The sequence below is a fragment of the Gobio gobio genome, assembly GCF_949357685.1.
Source record: "Gobio gobio genome assembly, chromosome: 13".
Lineage (NCBI taxonomy): Eukaryota > Metazoa > Chordata > Actinopteri > Cypriniformes > Gobionidae > Gobio > Gobio gobio.
In genome coordinates, this window is record NC_137106.1 from 18,644,792 (window position 1) to 18,667,344 (window position 22,553).

General features: G+C 39.7%; 1 protein-coding gene across 3 annotated transcripts in view; it reads right to left on the bottom strand.

Moving 5' to 3' along the window:
• Window positions 1-2,512: 2,512 nt before the first annotated feature.
• Window positions 2,513-22,553, bottom strand: part of prox1a (prospero homeobox 1a) — a 35,332-nt gene continuing 15,291 nt past the window's right edge. For all 3 annotated transcript variants that reach the window (XM_079832552.1, XM_079832554.1, XM_079832553.1), the window contains exons 4-5: window positions 21,793-21,987; window positions 2,513-6,693 (exon numbers count right to left, since the gene is read on the bottom strand). In XM_079832552.1, coding sequence (XP_079688678.1) covers window positions 6,508-6,693; window positions 21,793-21,987 — 381 coding nt within the window. In that variant the 3' untranslated portion in view covers window positions 2,513-6,507. The remainder of the gene's footprint in view (window positions 6,694-21,792; window positions 21,988-22,553) is intronic.

Below are 22,553 nucleotides of genomic sequence, written 5' to 3' on the forward strand. Positions count from 1 at the left end.
CCTTTCACTTACCCATTTACCTCGAACACACTTCTGCTCCACGGTCCTGATTCTCCCCTTGGTTGCCATTCGGCCTGCAGTGCCATTTCCAGTAATAGGGCTTCAAGCGTGATCAACTCCAAGCCTCCTCATCGGAGGGGCAAATGGACAAAACTTGTTTTGGCAAAAGGTGTTCATTCTCTCATCGGGGCACATTTCGCCTTGTTTTCCCTCCCTCCGTCTCACTCCTTTTCCTTTGTGACCCGGTGTGCGGCAGTGCTCTGCACTTGGCTACTCGTGGCAGGCCAGTTGGTACTTGAGCAAGGCAGTATCATCCTACCAGCAGCCCTCCTAACAGCCCCCCAGCTGGGAGAGAGCAGAGCCCTCATAAAAGTAGCAGAAAGATGTATTAAAAGTAGTAAATATACACATCCAGCCCAGTGAGCTGTGAAAGTTGTGAATTGGTTTTTAAAGCTTTGTTAAGACCAGAAAGCACAGATGTTAAAAACAGGTTCAGATGTAGCGACAGATGGTATTTGATTATGAAGCAGACTGTTCGTGTAATGCAAGGATGCTGCTTCAGCCCAACTGCAAGGAGCCTGTCGGCTCTGAGCTGAGGCGGGAAGCCCCAGAGGTTCGCGCTCCGTAAAAAGAACGAAGAAACGAGCCTGGCGCGTTTGACCGCGTCTGTCCATGTCGTTTGGATTCAGCCATGAGCTCTGGATCCAAACCGATGCAGCTGCATCTGAAGTTGCATGTAATGCCAGAAGGAGTGATGAGGTCATTGTCTTCTTGATAAAGAGAAGGTCACACACGCCTGTTAGTGCTAGCTCTACATAACCAAAACAAAATGCCCCGATCTGACAGAGGTCAGCCGGTGCGCTGCTTACATGAGTGTTTGTTCACATTTTCAACCGGAAAAGAAACTTTATTCTTTCCAGTCTGAAAAAAAAACAAAAAAAAACCCAGCTAATTAATCGTTATTCATGAAAAAACCTCGCATGCTTACAACATTGCTACTAAAGCCATCAAAATTCATTCTACCTTTCGGACAGGCCTGTGAGAACATCGAACAAAACCTTTATCCCCCTCTGCTTTAATAACAACCAATTAATAACAGCGATCTTTCCTTTCTCTTTTCTGAGAGAGCATCACGGTAGCGACATTATTCTCGTGTTATCTCTTTAGGGAGGGGAGAGAAGAGGGGATGGTGGTAAAATTTTCAACAATGAATGGGCCAACACAAACACAGCTGTTTTATTGTTGTGCTGTTAAGATGTGCTTTTCAAAGGCGCGATGATGAAATCAAACAGAAGGGGAGCGGCGAGCGGCTCTGCTCGTCATTATGGCGCGGAGGGTGGCGGTGGGGGTGGGAGGGGGGGCTCTGACCCCACCTCCTGTTCAACGGAGCCGCTGGAGCGGTCCGGGCCCGCTAAAGTGCCTCTTTGTATCAGACTATAAATTACAGCCGCGGCCGCCCCGCTTCCCTCCACAACGCCGCACGAGCCACAATAGCGCGAGCGCTGCTCTTTTCTCCCCACGCACACCTTTTTCCACCCTCTTTCTTTGCAATTAAGATTGGACGATGATGTGCGTATTTGAAGCATTTTATTATTATTATTATTATTATTTGTCTCCGCTTGGCTTTAGACTGTTCATATTAATCCAGTGGAAATGACACCATTCTAGTGTTTTGTCAAAGACAACATAATCGAGAAACAATACCGTGATATCTGATGAAGTGTATCGCCAGTGACTCTATTCAGCCTGAATCAAAGAATGACGAAATAACAGGCTTGATTAGGAATTAGATTTACATGGGGGGAAAGGCATTGTGTTTAATACAAATTAAGCTCAGTCGACACCATTTAGGGCTAAATGTTGATTATCTCTAAAAAATGTCAACTTGTTCTTTGTTTTCTCTGCGAGACACTTCTAGTGGAAGTGAATAGGGACAATATTTGGAGGATTTAAAGGCAAAAATGTGAATCCTACAAATCTATAAAATACCTTACATTAATTCTTCTGTTAAAATCTTAGTATTTAAGCTGAATCAATGCTCTTGTATTTTTATAGTCATTTTAAAGTTTTAAGTGTTACGTTGTAATTACACAGAAAAGGTAGGCATATTTTCTCCCCCACTACAATAATAACACTGATACTGTTTACGTCTTGAGGCCATACTATTGAAACTATTTAACAGTATCTGAACATTTACTGATTGTCCCCATTCACTTCCATTGTAAGCGTCTCACTGTAACCCAGATTTGAGCTTTTTTATAAAAGAAAATGACGAGTTGAAATCAATTTTCCTGGCAAAGTTCTCTGAGTTGAATCAAACCTAACTTGACTTTCAACCTGAAATATTACTTAAAGCCCAAAACAGGGCTCTATAAAGGCCTGCTGTGTGGAATATCTCCTCATTTACAACAGATCACTTCTTCTGGCATCACAGGCAAGTCCAATCTCCTTGGTTTTTCTCTGATTACCATGCTGATTTAAATGATGACAAATGGCAAAAGGAAACACCTGATCTAGGACTTAGTTTTTATTTTGCACAAGCTTGCATATATACTGCACATACATTCAGTTCCGAGGAGATGGAAGGCACACGAGGCACTTTGACTACTGTATTGTGTAGGTGGTAAAAAGCAAAGGTAAAAGTCTGTTTAAGTGATTAGAAATAAAAACTTCAAAACACACATTTTTTTCACCTTCCAAACAAGATAGAAGAAAAGTTGTTTTGTACATCTTTTTTTTCTTTTTTCTTTCCTTTTGGTTTTTTTTTTTCCTTTTTTTCATCAAGCGTCTCTTATGACTACAGTGTCTGAAATTACAATGGCTACCTGGACATAAGTGTCTCTTTATGTCTCTACTGAGTTAAGGAGCTTAGGAGGGCATTTATATTGTCTCTTTCTACCAAATAATATTACAATACATCCCCAGAAATAACAAAATTGTACACCATCACCAAATAAATTATGATAAATTAAACCAATAAATTATGAAAGTTCTGCATGACAAATTGACAACAAAATCCACAATGGTATCCCGTTAACAATGTATGTGTATCCTTCAAAACGTATCAAAGAAAATTGTAACAGTTTCAGCTGGAATTACCATACTACATTTCAAAGAGTTCTTTCATACAAAAAAAGCATAACAATGCTATTTACATCATATTGCTAAATCATAGAAAGGCAGTGTTTTCTCATTTTCGGTTTGTATTTACATACATGTCGAAGCCAGTGAAATCATGTTTAAAACCCTTCAGGGAGCACGCACCTCATAAATACAGCATCAAATCTACAAAGAGTAAAGAGTCTTGTACAACACATTGCATTCAGTACAAATAATTGTTCCCCTCCCAGAAATATAGTCATATACAAAGTTTCTTTCTTCATTTTCTCTTCTGTAATGTCTTTCTTTGTTATAAAAAACAGTCCCAAACTGAGTTTGGCAATTGATTTGTACATATCACCACATGACAGAGTTTTTTTTTCTTCCATCGCATGAAAACAAATAAAAAGTTCCTTATGTCAAATGTAAATGAGCAATAGTGTACTTCATACCCAAACTTTGAATCAAGGTTATTCAGAGAGGTTTTTTTTCTTCTTCTATAGAGTGTCCTTAATGGAGTGCTAAATGTACACGGCTACATTTAGGATTTTCGACAGCAAAGCAACACAGCAAATGACCCTGTGTAACCACACAAACAGATCCATCTCATTTCAATACCAAATTAATGCAGACTGATCGAGAACACCTTTGACGGGCAACCCTGAAGAGGTGGTGAGATGAAGGGGAGAAAAATAGTCGACTGAGAGCCACTCGAAACATTTAAAACATCATAACACTTCTAGAAGTACAATAGCAAGAAAAAAAAAAGACTTGAGATGTTGAACGTAACCTCCCTCTGGTTTGTCTTGAAGATGCAGTACAGTGATAAATACAAATAAAAGTTCAAAAACGAGAAACAATAGATAAAAGAAAATAAACAGAAGTCCTTATGGGAACTAAAACTAACGTACTATCATGCGTGTATAACACACACTCCCTGCAAACACGCACATGCACAAGTAAGCACGCACGCACACACACCTATGCACACGTATTGCCTCTGTGCTATGTTAAATGGCTTAAATTCATGGGGAACTAAGCGTCAAACTTGTTCTTCTTCAAATGGGCTGTAAAAGTTAGTTTTCCTGGACTTCGCATGTAGTTCATTACCTAGAACCTATTAGTGTGAGGGCATTTTCTTTCAAAACAAGGAAAATATAACCCTCCATTTCAATTTGTGCTATTGTTTTTTCATCTATGTTTTTATGTCTCTTCATAGGATTTGAGGTCAAATTGTATAATTTCTGTTGCATTTTATATATTTTAATTAAAAAACTAATAATTTGCTGGTGTAATTAACATTAGGCACAGGCAATTATCAGATTCCTTAAGTGCGTAAAATACACAATACCTGTTTGTATAGGTGAATATGAGCAGATGAATATGACTAAGCACCAATTTATGCGCAAATTAAAATATTGCAATGACACAACCTTCACCTTTAGGTCGAAAATGTTGCAAAGTATCACCTTTAAATAAATGAATAGTGATAACAGAATTCCTTGCGACTTGAAAGAATCGTTTATTTATCACAATGCACGTAAAGGAGAACGTACGTCAGCACAGCCTTGCGAGAGACTTGAGAAGAGAACAGAGCCAAACATCTCCTTTTTTCAACTCCTAACTTTGTTTTGGGTTTGTTTTTCCTCTTCTTTACAATGCATAGTGAATAGCTTGGCGTTTTGTGTGTTGTCCGGGGGCTGTGGATGATGCCAGCCCTGGCGACAGAATGACAGCACCTCATGCTCTTTTGTGCCCATTAATCTAGAAGTCAGCAGGTTTTTTAAGGCATTGTGCTGACAATAATTGCCGGCCTGCGTTTCAATTCATCAGCTGGATTTGCCCAATGCAAACGGCACAGGCTTCCAGAGCAGATCACATGTCCAGCCCTTGCCCTCTACTTCCGACTCTTATTTATGAACTAGGAAGGGATGCACAAAGAGTCTGAAGGCCCTCTTTTCTTTTGTGAACATGGATTTGAGAAGAAACTGTGCTTTTATCTGTCTTTTTTTTCTCTAGAGTTGGCTAATTGTTGTAATTGGTAGCATTTACATGGATCTTTTAGCTGGCTTAGCTACTAAAATGCAACTCAAAGAAATTAATACGATTCATAGAAATGTACAATTGAACTCAAACAAACAATGTCTTTCTCTAACATGGTTTCACTACTGATAAACTGTACACTGCCACAGCATGATCGTATGATTGTGAATATTAAGCAAATCTGTACATTTCTAACAAATAAACTATGTACAATCCAGTACGTACAAAGAAAAAAAAAACTTTTGCTAATGCTCAAATTATTATTCTCAGCCAAAATCTCTACTGTGTAAATCAAATTTGAGATAATCTACCAAATTTACTGTCCAATTATAGAGGTGTTCCCAGCTAGCAGGTGGAGAAAATGAACAACAGCTACCATTCTCTTGCCGTACGGCACGTGTTTGTGTTTGTGAATTAGCGTCTATGTATGAGAGTGATGTGTGTGTGTGTTTATGCGAGCAGTTGTGACAGTGTGCTTTTTATGAGCAAGAATGGTTTCTCAGTGGGAAGGCGTCCATTTTTTTTGTGCCGAACTGGCTTGCCCCAGTATGAAATGGCCATGTTGCTTAGTTACAGGAGAGGCTGCTCCGTCAAGGAAAAAAAAAAACCTACGAGTAGGCCTCCCTCCCTAGAGCCAGTGCTATCAATGTGGACACAAAACACAAGAACATTGGACCCTAGCCAACATGGAAGAATGGCTAAACCAAAAAAAAAAAAGGCTGTTCCTTTCAAGAATAACACCAAATATATATATATATATATATTTATATTATATATATATGAATTTCCCACATAGAAAATGTATACCCCTCTTTATTATTATTATTTTGTCCAAAGAATAATTTATTTTCTGTAGCATTGCCATGAGAAACAAGAATACCACATGTCAATTTTTTTGTCTTTCTTTTCCTTTCTTCCTTTTTTGTAGCAAGCATGAATAACATTAATGGTAATAATTATATTAATCATAAATAATAATTACATCTATACAAGCTACAAATGCAAGTCTTATTCAGCAATAGTAAAACCATCACACATTGCAAACATTCTGGGATAAAACAAAGCCCTCAACAAAAAAAGACCAATAAAAGAGAGAAATTCAGGGTGTCAGTTCCATTTGTTAACCATTGTGTGGTAAACATAGTAATGCCCATTTTAAAGGCAAGGAAAAGGGGGTGAGGATTGAATACAGTCAAAACAATCAAGAATTTTATAGACTTTCCCAAAAAGATGCACAAAAAAAAAAAAAAATGAAACAGCTAAGTCATTCAAAAGTAGCCGGGACTTAAAAATAGGAATGCTACCTCTTACTTTGTAAAGATTTCTCGAAAAGAAGGGATGATACTTGGTAAGCAATTCAAATCACTACTCATGCAGAAGCTCCTGCAGACAATTGGGAGATTTGAAAATCTCTGGGACCTCACTGTCCAGCTTGCAGATGACCTTGTATATGGCCTTCTTCCAGGAAGGATCAACATCTTTGCCTGCCACAATGGCATTGAAAAACTCCCGTAACGTGATCTGTGCCACTTCCAGGAATCGCTCCGGAACCTGCTGATACACAAGGAGACAATGACATTAATAAACATATTACATTTCAATCCCAAGTCTCTGATTAAGAAAAGAAAAGAAAAGAAAGGGGGAAAAAAGAAAAAGAGTTAAGCAAAAAAAGAAAATACGATTTTGCACTGAGACTCAAAGCGGGACCCTCCAAGAACCGAAAGACCCTCCTGGCAGAAACTGTGTAAGGGAGCGTTGGGCTGCCAAAGTCTGAGGGGACATATTGAACAGCCCCAAACATCGTCACTACACTAATTCCTTTTTGTTTCAGTTGCTGAAACACATTCTGGTGGTGGCGACTTGAATACCCGTGTTGGAGTGGAACTTAACTGTTAAGTCTTTCAAATCTTTTATATCAATTGTCTTTCCTCTTTTTTGTGTGTGTGTGTAACTGCAACATTGGGGGACGTGAAAGTACTTAATTGCTTTTGAATGTTTACAGTGAAAAAAGCAGCAAGATATTTTTTTTTAATTGAAACAAATCCAACCATTGAATAACACCTTACAGTCAATGTTTTGAATGTGGAAGAATTTGTGAGGTTGTAACCAAGAGGAACTTATTGGGTTAAACATTACCTGAGCTGTTCCTCTTTTAGAGTCTACTTCCTAGAGGGAGCGAAACATAATTTGTTGACTTCCCTTTATTTGACACAAGATTGTTAGCGATGTCTCATAAAATGTCTTTTTGTCTCAATATGCTTCCACTTCTAGAAGGGGAAGAAGAAGATTCTGCTACTGATAGCGGCCCATAAAATACCACATTCAGCTTTGCTTCTTATCGGGTTCCAGAGAAACTTGATTCTGTAGCGATCACGCAGTTTATTGCTTGGGCACCAAGTTTCAAACCAAAGTTGTAGCCACAATACTACATCATAGGTGGCCCTTAGACAGGTTCTGGAACTCTGTGTTTTCCCAAGCAATATAATCAGGTAGTGTATAGGACACTACTTCGGATTTTGCTCTCTACAACCAGAACACATCTCTCTGGCGTGATGCTGTTGTTCGTGAGAGAGGGCCAAGACCGGGGGCATACTGTAGACTGGCCCTGTGATCTCTTTAGCACCAGTGACAGCTCCTCTCCGCTAACATTATAGAGATGATTAGCCAGGCAAAGAACTAAGCCACCTCCCCTACAGCTAGACAAGACACTTCCCAGACATGGTGCTTACTGCCACACACACTCACAAACACCCACACACTCAAACACAGATGGGGAAGCAGGCGCGAGGACACAGAAACAGACACAAAGGTTGCATACGAGGACCAAAAACATAATGCTGCCGTATTAAATGTGTTACTATAGGCCACAGAAAGAACGCTAGCTTTTGACGGATACAGCTGGGTTAGTTTGCCGGAAAATGAAAATTCTGTCATTATTTATTCACCTTCATGTCATTGCAAACCTGTATGCTTTTTTTTTTGTTTTGTTTTTTTACCTTACTAGTCAGTCTATCATAGTCGGTGTCATAGGAAATCAGTGGGGTCTAATATTGTTTTGGACCCCATTTACTTTCATTATATGGACAAAAGCAGATGTAACATTCTTCAAAATATATAATTATTTTGTTCCACTTTTCTGTTTTTGATTGAGATGCATTTAGGGTGTGGAAAAAGTTAGATCAGTTGATACTCTAACCATCCCAAATCAATGTATCCGCAGCAAAGTTTATGGCACCATCTTATATTCATCCTACCCTGCAAGGTTAAAGTCCTATAGTTGTTTTTTATCAATGCAGCCCTTTCCCGTGGATCGGGATCAGTGCTTAGTTTGGCGTCAGTACTATCAATCAGACCCTGACTGCTTCTCAAAGGCCCTGCCAGGTGAGCAGTTGTCAGGACAAAGAATCCCATCCATGTGACCTACACCATCCCCAGCTCCCTTTTTTCCATTAAGTGTGTTAAATATACTGTCATCAAAGGCATACCCTTGTCTGGAAGGCCTTGACCGGTTTGGAAGATGTTTCACTCTGCCGCCACAATCATAAGTGCTTGACTTTTGGTTGTGATGCAGTATTAAATTATAGCATGGCTATAAATACTGAACTTATAATGGCAGTTAAACTAGATGGTATGATTCAACGGAGTGTAGTTGACGGCTTGATAGGTTTTATATGCTGTAACGTGCTCCATTCTACCTCCCTTTTATGATGGGCTTAGGGAGTAAATAGCTAATAGTAGCAGCATTGCTAACTGAATAGTGTAATAATAGCATAGCTTTTCCAGTAACAAGTTAGTGTTTTCAACAAGTAGCATTGTAGGGTGACAAAACGTGTCAAGCAGTCAAGCACAACATTTCAATCATCACTCCATTTCGTTGACAGAACCATATCTCTCAAATAGCTTTGGGAAGTCTGATTCATTTTAGCAAGCTGGTTTATTCTGGCAGTTCATTTTAATGAACTAGTAAAAATGATTCATTGATTCATTTGAATGTTCATGGAGCTGTCTCTTTCAAATAGCATTGCGATGGTTCATTTGGGATGAATAATTTTAAAGAACTGATTCAGAAATGAATTTTAATCTTCTCTGTTTAATGGGACTTTATACATGGCATTTAAATAAATATTTAGTTTAATAGTGATGATTGGCACTGTTTCTGATTCACTTCTGTTGTTTAGTTTTATTTTAGTTGAGATTTATGTGTAATTATATACCAAGTAAGTTTTAATGTGTTCAGTTATAGTTAATATATAGTTTATTATATATTTTATCAATAAATCATATAATTTAGCTATATCGCTCCCTTATATAGCTTTAATGTAGCTACTTTTTGTTACCAACTTGTAACTTACTACTTTTTTCATGGGCCGTTTGATTGTAGTTGAACTACTTTGAAACTGTTGTAAGCTACTTGTAATTTTAAAGTATCTCCGCAACACTGCTGTACGTCTCAAACGGGTGACATTTTTGTACAGTGGCGTACAGTAATTTCTCCCCTCCTCCACTCTTTCTCCTGGGGCAAGATCATAGGAAGGGAGGGGGAAGAGAAGAGGAGATAAAAAAAAATCCTGCCCAAGTGCTTTTGGCCAGAGCTCTGTCTCCTTCTACTTCTCCCTCCCCGAGGGGCACAGCCTTCAGGGGTCATTTGTTTGATTATGCTGACTGTCCCTAGCCTCGGCAGTACACAATAAAGGCCTGACATAGCAGCCTGCTTGCCTTCTGTGTCCTGCAGATACTCATCACGAGTGTCAGGACATACCAAGGTTAGTGGTCACTGGGACGGCGCTCATAGGCGAAGGGCTTGCCAAACGCACTTGGCTGATGAATGAATGTCACATGGAATGGAGGGGGTGAGAAAGAAAAAGAGAAGAGAAGTGGGGGGGGGGGGGGGATTACAAAGGTTATAGATATCCAACCTCCCCAACACCCCAACTCGAAACATACCCTCTCCCCTATTTTTTTCACGCTTTTATAAGTCTTCCACCCCCTCAGACAATGGCCAGCAGCCTTCTGGAAAAACAACAGAATAATTGCACACAGGAAGAAGGAAAAAAAAGTGATAGAGGTGCCTTTCTCAAATTTGTGTGGTCTCAGAAGGGAGTCCGTCTCTTTTGGATGCTCCTGAAATCCCTTAAAGGCAAGTCAGTCTGCTCGGTGGCCATCTTGGTAATGCCTTCGGCTAGCTATTTTCTATGTAGACAATGCACACATCCTGTCTACTTGAATGGAGAATGACTGCAATTTCCCAAATTGTCAAGATGGTTTTCAATAAAATATTTCGATTTAACAATACAATGACAATAATTTCGAGTTTTCAACAAGTAGTGGTGTAACTTGACAAAACACGCTCTGCTAGAATGTCTCTCTCAAATTGTGTTGGGAAGTCTGAATTGTTTTAGTGAGTTGGATCAATTGGATGATTCATTTGAATCAACTGGTTAAAAACAAGTAATTGATTCATTTGAATCTTCCCTCAGTTTTGTTCATGGAACTGTCTCCATTAATTAGCATTGGGCAGTCTGATTCATTTTACTGAGTTGATTTATTTGGATGATTCATTTTTGATTACCAGCATTCTTAAAAATATCTTCTGTTGTGTACAACGGAAGAAAGGAACTCATACAGGTAAGTGTAAGTGATGACCGCATTTCCATTTTTGGGTGAACTATCCCTTTAATGTCCTAGAGTAAAAAAAAGGTATAGGCTCTTTTAATTGAAAATCAGGGCTTCCATTGGTCGCATTTAAAATGTCTGATAGGCCAGTGTATGATGCAACTGCGCACCTGTTTAGTGCTAATGTGAAGGATTTTATAGCTAATAGATTTGTCTTTTATCCTATTAGTGGCAGAGATATGTTCACATCAAATTTGATTCCTTTGCGTAGCCACTGACGCTAACATAGGGTAAAGCCCAGGAGTGCTGCATAGCTAAGAATATTCCTGTGAGGAATTTCTCCAACGCATTTTTTTTTTTTACCATAAAAGGGCAGTAAAATGCTGACTAGGGAAGAAGACAATGTCAAGGAGAAAAGGGTATTGGTATTTTGGATCCTCTTGACTGCTTGCCTTGGAAAGAGAGAGAGGGACAGAGGAAAAGAGAGTGAGAGAGGGAGAGGGAGAGTTATTCTTGTCACAAACCCTTTTGTCTGCATCTGCTGACTGCTTGCCCATAGCCAGCAGCATGCTTTAACTGTTTTGTCACCTCCTCGCCTCACACGGATCAGCTGTTGTTCTTTTGTTACGGCTATTGTGTAGGCTAAGCCTCTAAGGCCGCTCTGCTGTGCGGTAAACACAGCTGAATCGCACGGCAGACAATTCCACATCAATATTTCATATGCTCCCTTTAGGACTCCTGATTCAGACAAGTTGAGAGGAAAAATACGTCAGGCACGGTTTAAATGATTCACAGAGCCCTCGGAGAAAATTAATACTAATAAAGAAAAGACTACGTGTGCCGGTGGCCGCCGTGTTTTGTGCATGCTGTCACGCTGTGTTTCACTTCTTGGCTGTAGATGATGTGAAAAAGTGTGAAAGCATAAGTGATTACTTAATTACTTCCAGCAGTTCCAACTTCCGATTTTCTTTGCTATTCGTGATAATACATATCATAGTAAACTAATATACCTGAAACAACATTAACTTCAAGTTAAGTTCAGTTGACAGCATTTGTAGTCTGAAAAAATAGTCAACTTGTCCTTTGATAATGGAAGTAAATGGAGCCAATTCATAATCATTAAAATACTCACTTACTTTCAATATATGGCCACAAAAACACGATTTTAAGATAAAAGAAGCTCAGTAAACTTTTATTTGTGAAGTTATAACTAGTTTTACAAGTGTATTGCCTTGAAAATGCAATGTCATAAACCCTAAAATGACCAATTTTAACCATTTTTTTTATTAATAGCTTAATATGTCTACTTTTAAATCCTCTAAAAATGGGTAACATTCACTTCCATTGCAAGTGCTTAATGTGACCTTGAGTTTTGCTTTTTTTTAAGAGGGACAAGTCAAAAATGTTTGTGATAATCGACATGATGCCACAGATTCTGTCCGTTAAGTTTAATCTGTGTTGAAAAATCACTTTAAAGTGATTTTGTTTAGTATCATTACAAATAAGACTAGCTGGCCACCGGTTCCTGCCCCCCAGCTTGATCAGTTTTCTGGCAGCACTGCATCCTCAGCGCTGCTGTTGCCAAGGATGAGAGGACACAGAGACCGTCTTATGAAAAGAGGGATATTATATCGCCCCTCCACTGAGAAACATAAGACAAGAGGTGAAAGAGGGGGGAGACATGTAGAGAAGTCATGATCAGCAGCCCCGGTACTTCAACCAGCATTCATTCACCCCACTGCGTGTGCACTTGGGCCCTCTATACAAACTGCCCCCGAATCTACTCTGTTTGTTGGGTAAATATTGATCGAGGAGAGACTTACCTCCTGATAACTGCCATACAAATCAAGGACTGCGTGGGGAGGGGAAGGAGGGCTGAGCGAATGCTTGTGTGTGGGAAATGTCAGGGACGAGTACCGCAGATGAAGACACGGTCTGTGAAACGTTTGTATCTCAAAAGGCCACAGGGTGGGGAACTGAAAACCCAGGCCCACTCTCTGTCCCTGCTAAGAGTTTCTTCTTCGGAGGAAAGTCCTGGTTTTCTCACCAGAGTTAATCATTAAAAGGGAAGAGTCTACTTTCCATTTCATTGCGGCTCCTGTTTGATATTGCCTTTGTTTGGAGCTGGTGTATCTTACGGCTTGTATTTGCTCAGGCCAACCCGTCCAGTCAAAGGTGATAAATTCACCTGCTGGCCAGTAAGATTTCTCAGAGATTGTCGAAGAGAAAAGTCTAAAACATTTCACAGTTTCAGTGATGATGATGATGCAACATTATTATTATTGAAATTAAGTTGATATTTAATCTACCTAGTACGGTATGGCACAAATAGTAAAATCATGAACATATATATTTTAAGGGCAGCATGCCACATTGCATGCTTTATCATAATCATCATTTCCCTATCTCAAACTTTAATCCGAGAAGCGAAAACTTCCCTTTCACTACTGGTAAGGATCCTCAAAGTTCTTTATTCTGTTGTTTGATATATATTTTAGGGCACATATTCCAGTAGAACAACTAAATACAGACCTTTTAAAATAAATATTACACTTAAACTATTGCAGGAGCTTGAGATTTTTTTTCAGGAGATAATGGATTGACAGAGCGCAAACAAGTCTCAAGGCCAGGGGGCTGAAAGCATAAGAGTCCACCCCTCTCACCTCCCACCCACTCCCTCTCAGTTTCTCTCTCTATCACTGCTTGTCCTGGAGCTAGACTTAACTTCAAAAGAACAACATCCCGTTGAACGAGAAACGTTAAACTGAACGCTGGACATTCGGCTCCAGCTAATCAATAGCACATAGAAAGCAAAACCTTGCAGTTTGATAAACTCTTGGCTGGAGTGTCAATCAAGCAAACAGATTGCATGTTTCCCTCTCTGATAAAGATTCTTTCAAAACCCACTGTGATGCAACTGAGCTCCACAAACTGTCCCGGCAACCTTGAAGCACGCCTAGGTTCTCACTGCAAATTGCTGGACAAACATGCGCATACTGCTGCTGATTCTGCATTGGCCTTGATGAAAACTATTTTTCATACTTAAGAAAACTTTGAGCAAGCACCATATGCCCATTTCTCAAGGCACGCTGGCACATATTGAGTGTGTGTGTGTGTGTGTGTGTGTGAGAGTGGATATATTTGCGCTCACCTTTAAATAAGGTCATTCGCTGTTTTGTTTTTTTTTCCACAGAAGATGAAACAAGCATTATAAAAGGAATTATTCATCCAAAAAAATAAAGAACATTGCCAATATGTACATGCTTTTTTCTTGGTGGAACACAAAACAAGATTTTTTAAGAATAAGATTTTTTAAGAAAACTGAATTATTTGTTCACAAATCGCACTGGTCTGGTTCTCCAACTTACCGACTCAAAGATTCTACCGACTTCCATTTGTCAGATGGCTTTTGAAGATTTGAAATATAGTGCACAAATTGTATGCACATTGTCCTTTTTAAAGCTTTGCATTGCTTTTCATTGCATTGCTTTTCATTGAAAAAGGACCAGTAAATTAGTGAAAATGTATTGTTTTGTGTTTCATGGAAGAAAGAAAGTCATGAAGGTGGTTTGGAACGAGGGTGAGCTAGAATGAGGTTTCATTTTTGGTTGAACTATTCATTTAATGAAGAATGCTTATTATGCTTAATCTGATTTGTCCTTTCACCCTTCAATATCACTGCATTTACTAAAGCAAACAATGCCACAATGACATGTGCACTTCAAATTCAGGGGCAGTAGGTCTCTGACCTAGAGGAGGGTCTGGGTTTAAACCTGCTTGGGCTAAAGGTTATGAAGTCATTTGTCTCAAATTGCAGTTGAACCCCATGAAAGAAGAGAGTGTTTGAGGGAGGGAAAGAGAGAAAGAGGGACATCTGGAGGAGAAGGAGGGGGGAGACTGAGGACAGAATGGCCTAAGGACTGGAGCAGGCAGGAGGAGGAGAAAGGCAGCTTGGAGTTGGGTCTTTCTTGTCTGGCTGAAGAAAGGATCTGGCACCGAGACTAATGAAGAGAAGAGGGAGGGAGACAGAGACGGGGCGGTTGGGTGGGAGATGTGCCAGGGTTTGGAGAAAGCTGCGCACGAGTGCTACAGATGTGTTTGAACCCCCTGGAGCAAAATAATGACATAATCACCAGTGGTGTCACTGAGCAGACTGCACACAAGGTGACATGGAAGAACATGGAAGGAGTCTGGGTGAAAAAAAAGGAGGCCTGTCTGCTCCGTGGAAGAACTTTCCATCAAAAACTATTTGTAGGCAGATATAAAGACTGGCACTGACACTGGCAGGTGTTTCTCAGTTTGTGCCATTCCAGGAACTTATCTTTAGGAGGAAGGAGTTCCAGTGAGCTTGCAGGCCCTACTTAAAAAACTACTTAACGCCCTGTTTATGTTCTGTCACAGGTCCCTTCTTGACAACAGAATTCCAGCCCATGGCAGTCAGCACTTAACGCTGAGAGGCAATTAAAGGAAGTGGATATTCAGTGCCACAATGTCACACTTCAGGGCAGGAAGCATGTGATGCTTGTTAGTGGGACATGGTCAAGTTCATCCTGTGTTCTTAGTCCGAAAATACCCATTTAATGGTATTTTCATATACTTCAAAAATCTTTCTCCCTTAATCAGTGTTTGTTCTTGTCTTCCAGTAAAGACAATTGCTGAACATCCTTAAAACAAAATGTTACAAAATTGTATAAGACTTGTCTTCAGAGAATACTGAATTAAACTTATTTTATTTCTTGTGTTAAGTGGGCTGATATTAAAATCTTGGCTGATAGCAATAAGCCGATAATTATTTAAATTTTTTAAGGCAACAGAAATGTAAAAATTTGAAAATATAATTGACCAAACCGTTACTTTAAAAAAAATATATGATATCAATATATTATCCCTAAATTCTATTAAGGTTTATGCATGCAACAAGAAACAATTCCTAAGTAAATGTATTTTGTGAAATATTTAGTTTTATAGCTATTTGAATATTTTTACTGGAAAACAAGACAAAAATATTGACTAAAGCTGATTTTTGTTGTGTACACCATGTTCTTGAGCAGTCAATTATATGCCGTCAATAAATTCTAAAGTAGTTAAATTAAACACTCATATTAAATTTATAGCGTGAGGGGAAGAATTTAGCTTGAACGGTATGTAATACATCTATGATTTATTCTGTATGTGTGTGTGTGTGTGTGTGTGTGTGTGTGTGTGTGTGTGTGTGTGTGTAGAAGTGGTTTTCTTTGGCTGGTGCTGAAGACTGCAGGGCTTGGTCCCTCTGTGCAACTTAGTGACCATTAATAAGTCATTTTGTCTGGAAAAAAAACATTGCCTGAAAGCATCACACACTCTTATCTAATTTCTGTCTCTGTTTCTCTGAGTAATATACAATATAGAGTGCCTACAGCAGTTTGGCTTTAAGTCCCTCTAAACCGCCATCACCAGACAGGTTGAAAAAACTCTTTGTGTTTGGTAAGTGAAGCAGTCTAAAATAGGGACACTTTCGTTGCACCTTTCATTATGAATTAGTAAATTACATCTCCTTGTTGATGTTGCTATTTGTGCTATTAACGAACAAAAGATAAGTCTTTAATGCAGATTTGATGGCAGCGATTACGATGTCCCTTGGTAAGTACAGTCAAGGCCATTGGATGTAATGTGCTGTACTGTTGCGTTCTCCAGGTCACCTCCACTAATGATTAACCAACCTGCTGAGGAATTTCAGTTCCCACAAGAGTTGCATGAGAAGAAATCACACAGCCCTTGCGAGTGATCTCATCAACAAAGATATGGGAACTGATATATTCCCATTAAATGGCAGGTAAAAGAAAAAAAAAACTATTTTTGTCAAACCTGACTACTGTTACATTCACTATCTGCCAGTCTAATTTTAAATTATTGCCTAAAGTGCATTCAATAAAGACATAAAGAGTACGAGGCTTATTCTATCAGCGGCCTCAATGGGAACAGAACCCAAGTGTCGTCCTATAACTAGATTACTGGAGCTTCTCTGACGTGAAGCATGGTAATAACTAAGCTAATATGATGGGAGTTTGTTTTCATAGAGCTCTATTACGTTCGGCTGGGGACGGTACAGTGTGACAGGGAGATGCGAAGCGTGACATTTATAGCAAAGCGGTAGTGAAAAAAGAGGAAATGCATTATAGTCTCCTATCCATCAGCTCTCCAGTGATGAATTGATTCAGCATAGAGTATAAGAGCCTGTTAGCAACATACCGCTAAACCAATTGTACTTGATATTAAAGCATTGAAGTATTTTTATATTTAATACACTTAAGACAAATCTACACTTAGATTATACTGCTACATTGCAGGGTTGTTTCCCCCCCTTTAAAATAAGTATTGTAATTGTAAGTGTCAGTCCATCAGACTGTATGATCTAATTAGACAGAGGAAGATGATTGTGACCAAGAGCCCTTGAAGACAATAGTCTGCATCATCTGACCACAGTGACTCTTTATATCACATGACGTGCTAAGGGTTCACCACAGAACACTTATTGTGAGGGGTGCCATCCCAGCTGCATGTGCGCTTGCCATACAATGGGGCACCAAGTCTGACTTTGTCTTTAGTTTCATTTGAGCGGATATTTTATATACTTTTGCTGCATATTGGATTCGATATTCGGTATTGATCTTGAGATGATTTTCTGTGCTGAAAATTAAGAGATACAACTTTTACACAATTTTGAACATGTGCATCTGTGAGGTAAATAGTTTTTGTTGCAGGGACAACTCTAAGTAAGCCATTCGTAGGTTCAATTTAGCTATGTGATGCTTTCAAAACATTACTTTGTTTGAGCATCCCAACCTGCCCAACAACAGCAACATTGGCTCAACCAATAGCGCGAGTTATGGGGGACCAATGACAGAAGGGGGGAGTGTTCGAGGAAACCTTTTTGAATATAGTCATTATTTTTGCAATTCTGTTCGTTGGTGCTAGTGGCCTGTAAAAAGAAAAAAAAATCTGCAATCTGTAAAAAAAACAACTGTAATGCTACACGGTTTCGTTTTCCCCCAGAAAGAAAATGAGATGTAAAGGGGTTACAACTGTAAGATTAAGCTAAACCGTCCCTAATGTATCCTTTAAACGTCCACCGCTATCTCGTAGCACCGTCCGTAGCTTTGAGTGGCGTTATAATGGAAGCGTGAGGTGAACTGGCAGACCACACCGCAGGTCAGTGTGAGGTCAGAGAGGAAGAAGTGAAACCAGAGCCTGATCCTAAGATGTGCTAGTGTAGCGTGGCACAAGCTAGCAGCTCAAAGATAAACAACAGTAAACTAGCCCTCTGTGGGGGAGCTGTGTGTGGACTTGGGAGGCCAGGACCTCCTGGCAGTCACGATGGCAGCTCTCTACGCTCTTATTGATAACCTTCTTTTCTCATGAGGCAGGGGAGATAATACACTCCTGGAACAAGGGTAAAGGGAGATGAATGTTAGACAATAGACGGTCACAGTAAAGGGACCATCCGCACAGTCTTTGAACTTTTCCCTGTCTCCAAAGGACAATTAATAATGAAGGCCTTTGGGGTAGGTCACACCAGGCATGGACAAGAGGAGACGAGAGAAGAAACAAAAGGGAAGAGAAACCTGGAGAAGAGGGGGACGTGTTGGATGTTGGATAATTGATCTTTTTCAAGGGGGAGTGTTGCTGGTCAGAGCATCTTAAATTGCATCATTTACATTATGTGCTTGTCTTGTAGACATTTTAATTCTTATATATGATATGAAATAATAAGTATATCTAAATAATAAGACTTATATTAATGTTGATTTCTCCTAAAATTATAAACACTGTGGCTCTGTTTGTTTGCGCAGCCCTACAACAGAAACACTAGCTCAACCAATGGTATGTATTTTGGGCGGGGCTATCTGTTTGACTGACCAATGGAAGACGAGAAGAGCGTTTGTTAATTAAAGTCATTAATTTTGTAGTTCCGTTTGTTGACGCTAGCGGCGCAGAAACAAAACACTTCACCTTTAAGTATTCCCTCAACTATAACAGTAATCTTTTTAACCTTGGAATTTCGACCACACAAACAAAACTAAAATGGGAGTGGGAAACAAACAAAGTCTTAAGTTTCATTCACTCAGAATGATAATAGCCATGGACACCTGATAGCCTGAAGACACCAAGACAAGAACTCTTGAAGTCAAAGGAGGTCTGTGTGAGTGTGCTGTGGGTATATGGCCACCAACAATTTTTCAAAAAGGCTCAGAGATCACAGGGACCAAAGAAAGAGAGCAAGAGACTAAGCCTTCTCTATGCTCTCCTCAGCCGGTTCATGGGAGGAGGGTACAAGGACTGAAGACAAGTCTGGGGCAAGTTGGGGGGAGGACACTCAGGGGGTTTTGACAGAAGAGCCTTGAACTATTTTGTGGCCGAAAGATGAGACCTTCCCAGAGCTGTCATAAAAATGTCTCCTTATCCCAGTGGAGCCCGTGGACCCCACCCCTCTTAGAACTCTTCAATGGTGCCTGTGATGTGATACAGTAAGTGTGAAGACGGCTCCTGAGAACCAGATGCCACAATTACAGGGCCTGAAAACGCCACTTTGGCTAACAATGCGTAACTGTGCTGCGAGATTTAACAGGTGTTCGCTTTCTTTGAATGATTAAATGCTCTGTAACTTTTTTGAGACTTTAAAGGATTTGTTCACCAAATATTTTTCACACTCCTGTTTTTCCAAACCTCTATGCTGTTTGTTTTCAGTGAACCACTGAAAGAAATTTTGAAAAATGTTTTTCCATAAGGTCAATCAAGTTCCAAAAGACCATAACAGTGATTTATTTGACTCTTTCTATAAAGTCCAAGTCTTCAGAAGCCATACAATAGCTTTATGTGAGGAATAAAATTGTGCACTGACAATCTTCATTTTTTCAAAAAGGGCATGTCGACATTTCAAAATGTCAGTTTGATAGCTGCAAGTATTAAGATTTTCAGTAAATAACAACCTAAATTCAGCCTGTTCCTCACAGATCTATCATATGACTTCAAAAGACTTTGAATACAGCACACAAGTCATATGGACCTCTTTTATGGTGCCGCCTTTATATTATATGAATTAGCTCTAGTTGGTGGAAAAGAGCTGCATGAAGATCCTTCAAAAATCCTGCTTTTGGGTTCCATGGGAAAAAAAATACTGCATACAGGTTTGGAAGGACATAAGGAGAGCAAATAATGACCAAATTTTCATGTTGAAGTGAACAACCCCTTGAAAATTATATATTCTAATGTGTTCATTTAGCAATTTAGAATAAACAAATGATGCTCCCAGACAACAGTTAAGCAGACCTTTTAGGCATGATCATATCTGGTTTTTACATAGAGAAACCCCTTCAGCTAAAAGATAACACTTGCCACATTGCTGGCGGCAAAGACGAAAAAGGGGGATTCTCTTTTTTTGGGGGGCTTTCAGGGTCCGGACATCATAAGCTGTGTCTATGCAAATGTCCTTGATTGTGTTCATTTGTGCCATTGTCCAGCTAAGACAAACAGAGCAGTAATTAGGAGAAAAATGATGGCGTATCGAGACAGCACGATGGAGGAGGAGCCGAATGAAGGATAAACAACTTGAAAGAAAACAGCAAGCTTGGTGAGAACAACACAAGTGCATTGAAGGCAATTAATGAAGCTCCTTTAATTACGGCCTTTGCTCAATCCACCATGAGGAATGTGACAATTATGTCATTAAAAAGTTTGTAATGGGAAAGTGAGGGGTGAGTACATTCGAAGAGGATGAAAGACACAAGGCAGCGAAAGGAAGTGCAATGAAAGAGAGGGAGAGAGAAATGACAGGGCCCAACTACAAAAAAGAAAGTCTCAAAGGAGGAGGAAGCACATTACTGGTGCACATTGACAGACTAGATTAACATCAAACGATCAGCACAACAGAGGGTATATTCATTCAGGAGGAGCTAGCAAGGTGGTACTTTGATGATGCTAAATTTGGCAGAAAGAGCAACTTGCTGAATCGGCGAGGGTTCCAGTTTCATGCCTCGCAGTCTGACAGGTGGAGAAGAGAAAATTTAGTACAAAAAAGCCTCAGCATGAAGTGTCCCTTTGCACCGGCAAAGGTTGTGTGACCTCTCTCTGCGGCACAGACTTGCTGTGGGATATCGCCGCACGCTATACAAGATATGGCGTGAGCCGGCCCGGTGGAAAAAAAGGAACAGACTAGGGAGCGGGAAATTTGCATTAAAGATCGAGTTTTCCTTGCATGGAAAATTAGCATTTGGGAAAGTCTTTCAGGCCGTCCTGCTTGTACACCTGTGCAGCCTTTGTGGCTCTTGATATGCAAAACAATCTCTCCCTCGGTTCGACTTCTCTACCAACAACAGTCTTATTCATGGTGCCCTGCACTTTCTTCCACAGCCATGCAAATCTTGCATTTATATATGAAAATAGGGATCATGTCCCTAAATATCTTCCTGGTCGCGAAAGGTGTGGTGCGCCACGTTCTCTATACCTGCAATCACAATAAACCTTGTCTTTGACCTGATCTAAATGAAAGGGAGGGGAGGGGAACGGGGCAGTTTTTTGCTAATAGTCAGCTAAATGATGATGATGTTGTAAGGATAGTGTTTGAATGACCAGAGTCCCAGTGGGCAGATATTGATAGTGAGCTGAGCGGTAAATGTGAGCTCTGCAAATTGTATTTGACAAGGACACTTGGGCCTGAAGCATAGCTCCCTGTTTGCCTCATCAAACAGACAGATGCATGACTGTGTTTCAGCCCAAAAAAAGAGAAAAAAAATCTTGTTCACTTTACCCCAGGAGTACTGCGAGGGGGGGAGGGGGGTGGCTTATGGGATGAACAGCTTGCCATTCATTGTCTAATCATATAAAGAGATCATTTAGCTGTATTAATTTTAAAGCTTTGAACTGTGCTAACATTTACGGAAAGGATTCAAAGTAATACCTTACGCATCACTGCTTGAATCTCGCCTCGTAATACAGTGTGGCCTGATAAGTTGAATGCAGTCGCTTAGTAGTGTGAAACACAGGGAACGGACGAGGGCTCACCTCAAAATCGTTGGCCTTGTTGTAGTGCATGTTGAGAGCGCGGAAAAGCTCGCAGTCCCGGCTCACGCTCAGCTCCTCTGCCCCTGTCACGCCGTCGTTGATGGCCTGCCGAGCAAATTTCTCCATCTGGATGTAGTAAAACTCGCGGAAGTTACTGAACCACTTGATCAGCTGTGATGTGATGCAGCGGTTGAACTTTGAGAGAGAGAGAGAGGGGGAAAAAAGACAAACACTTTTTGTAAGATTTGTTACTTTTGTAAGATCAGTCCAGCGCAGAGAAATTCATTTTTTTGTATTTTGAGAGTGCCTTTGTGCTCATAAGTAGATATTAGTTGTTGTTTTTTTGGTAACACTTTATTTTACAGTGTCATTGTTACACGTGCTACATGTAGTTACTGTAGCAATAACTATAAAATATGCAATTAACCCTAAACCAAACCCTCATCCTAACCCTAACCCTATAGTAAGTACATGTAGTTCATTATTATTACTCAGAACTTAAATGTATAATTACTGACACCTTCAAATAAAGTGTAAACAAGTATTTTTTAACATAAGAATTTTTGTAATTGCTGATATTATGCGTTTGAACCTGAAACACAAGCTATTTATATCACGTTATCACAAGAAGAAAAACAAAAGCAATATTATTCATGATAATATAAAATTATTTTGAAAAATTATGCATTTCTCTTTTTTTCAGTGAATATTTCAATCTTCAAGTCTGTTTTTACTGAAAACTAATAAAATCAGGTGTGACT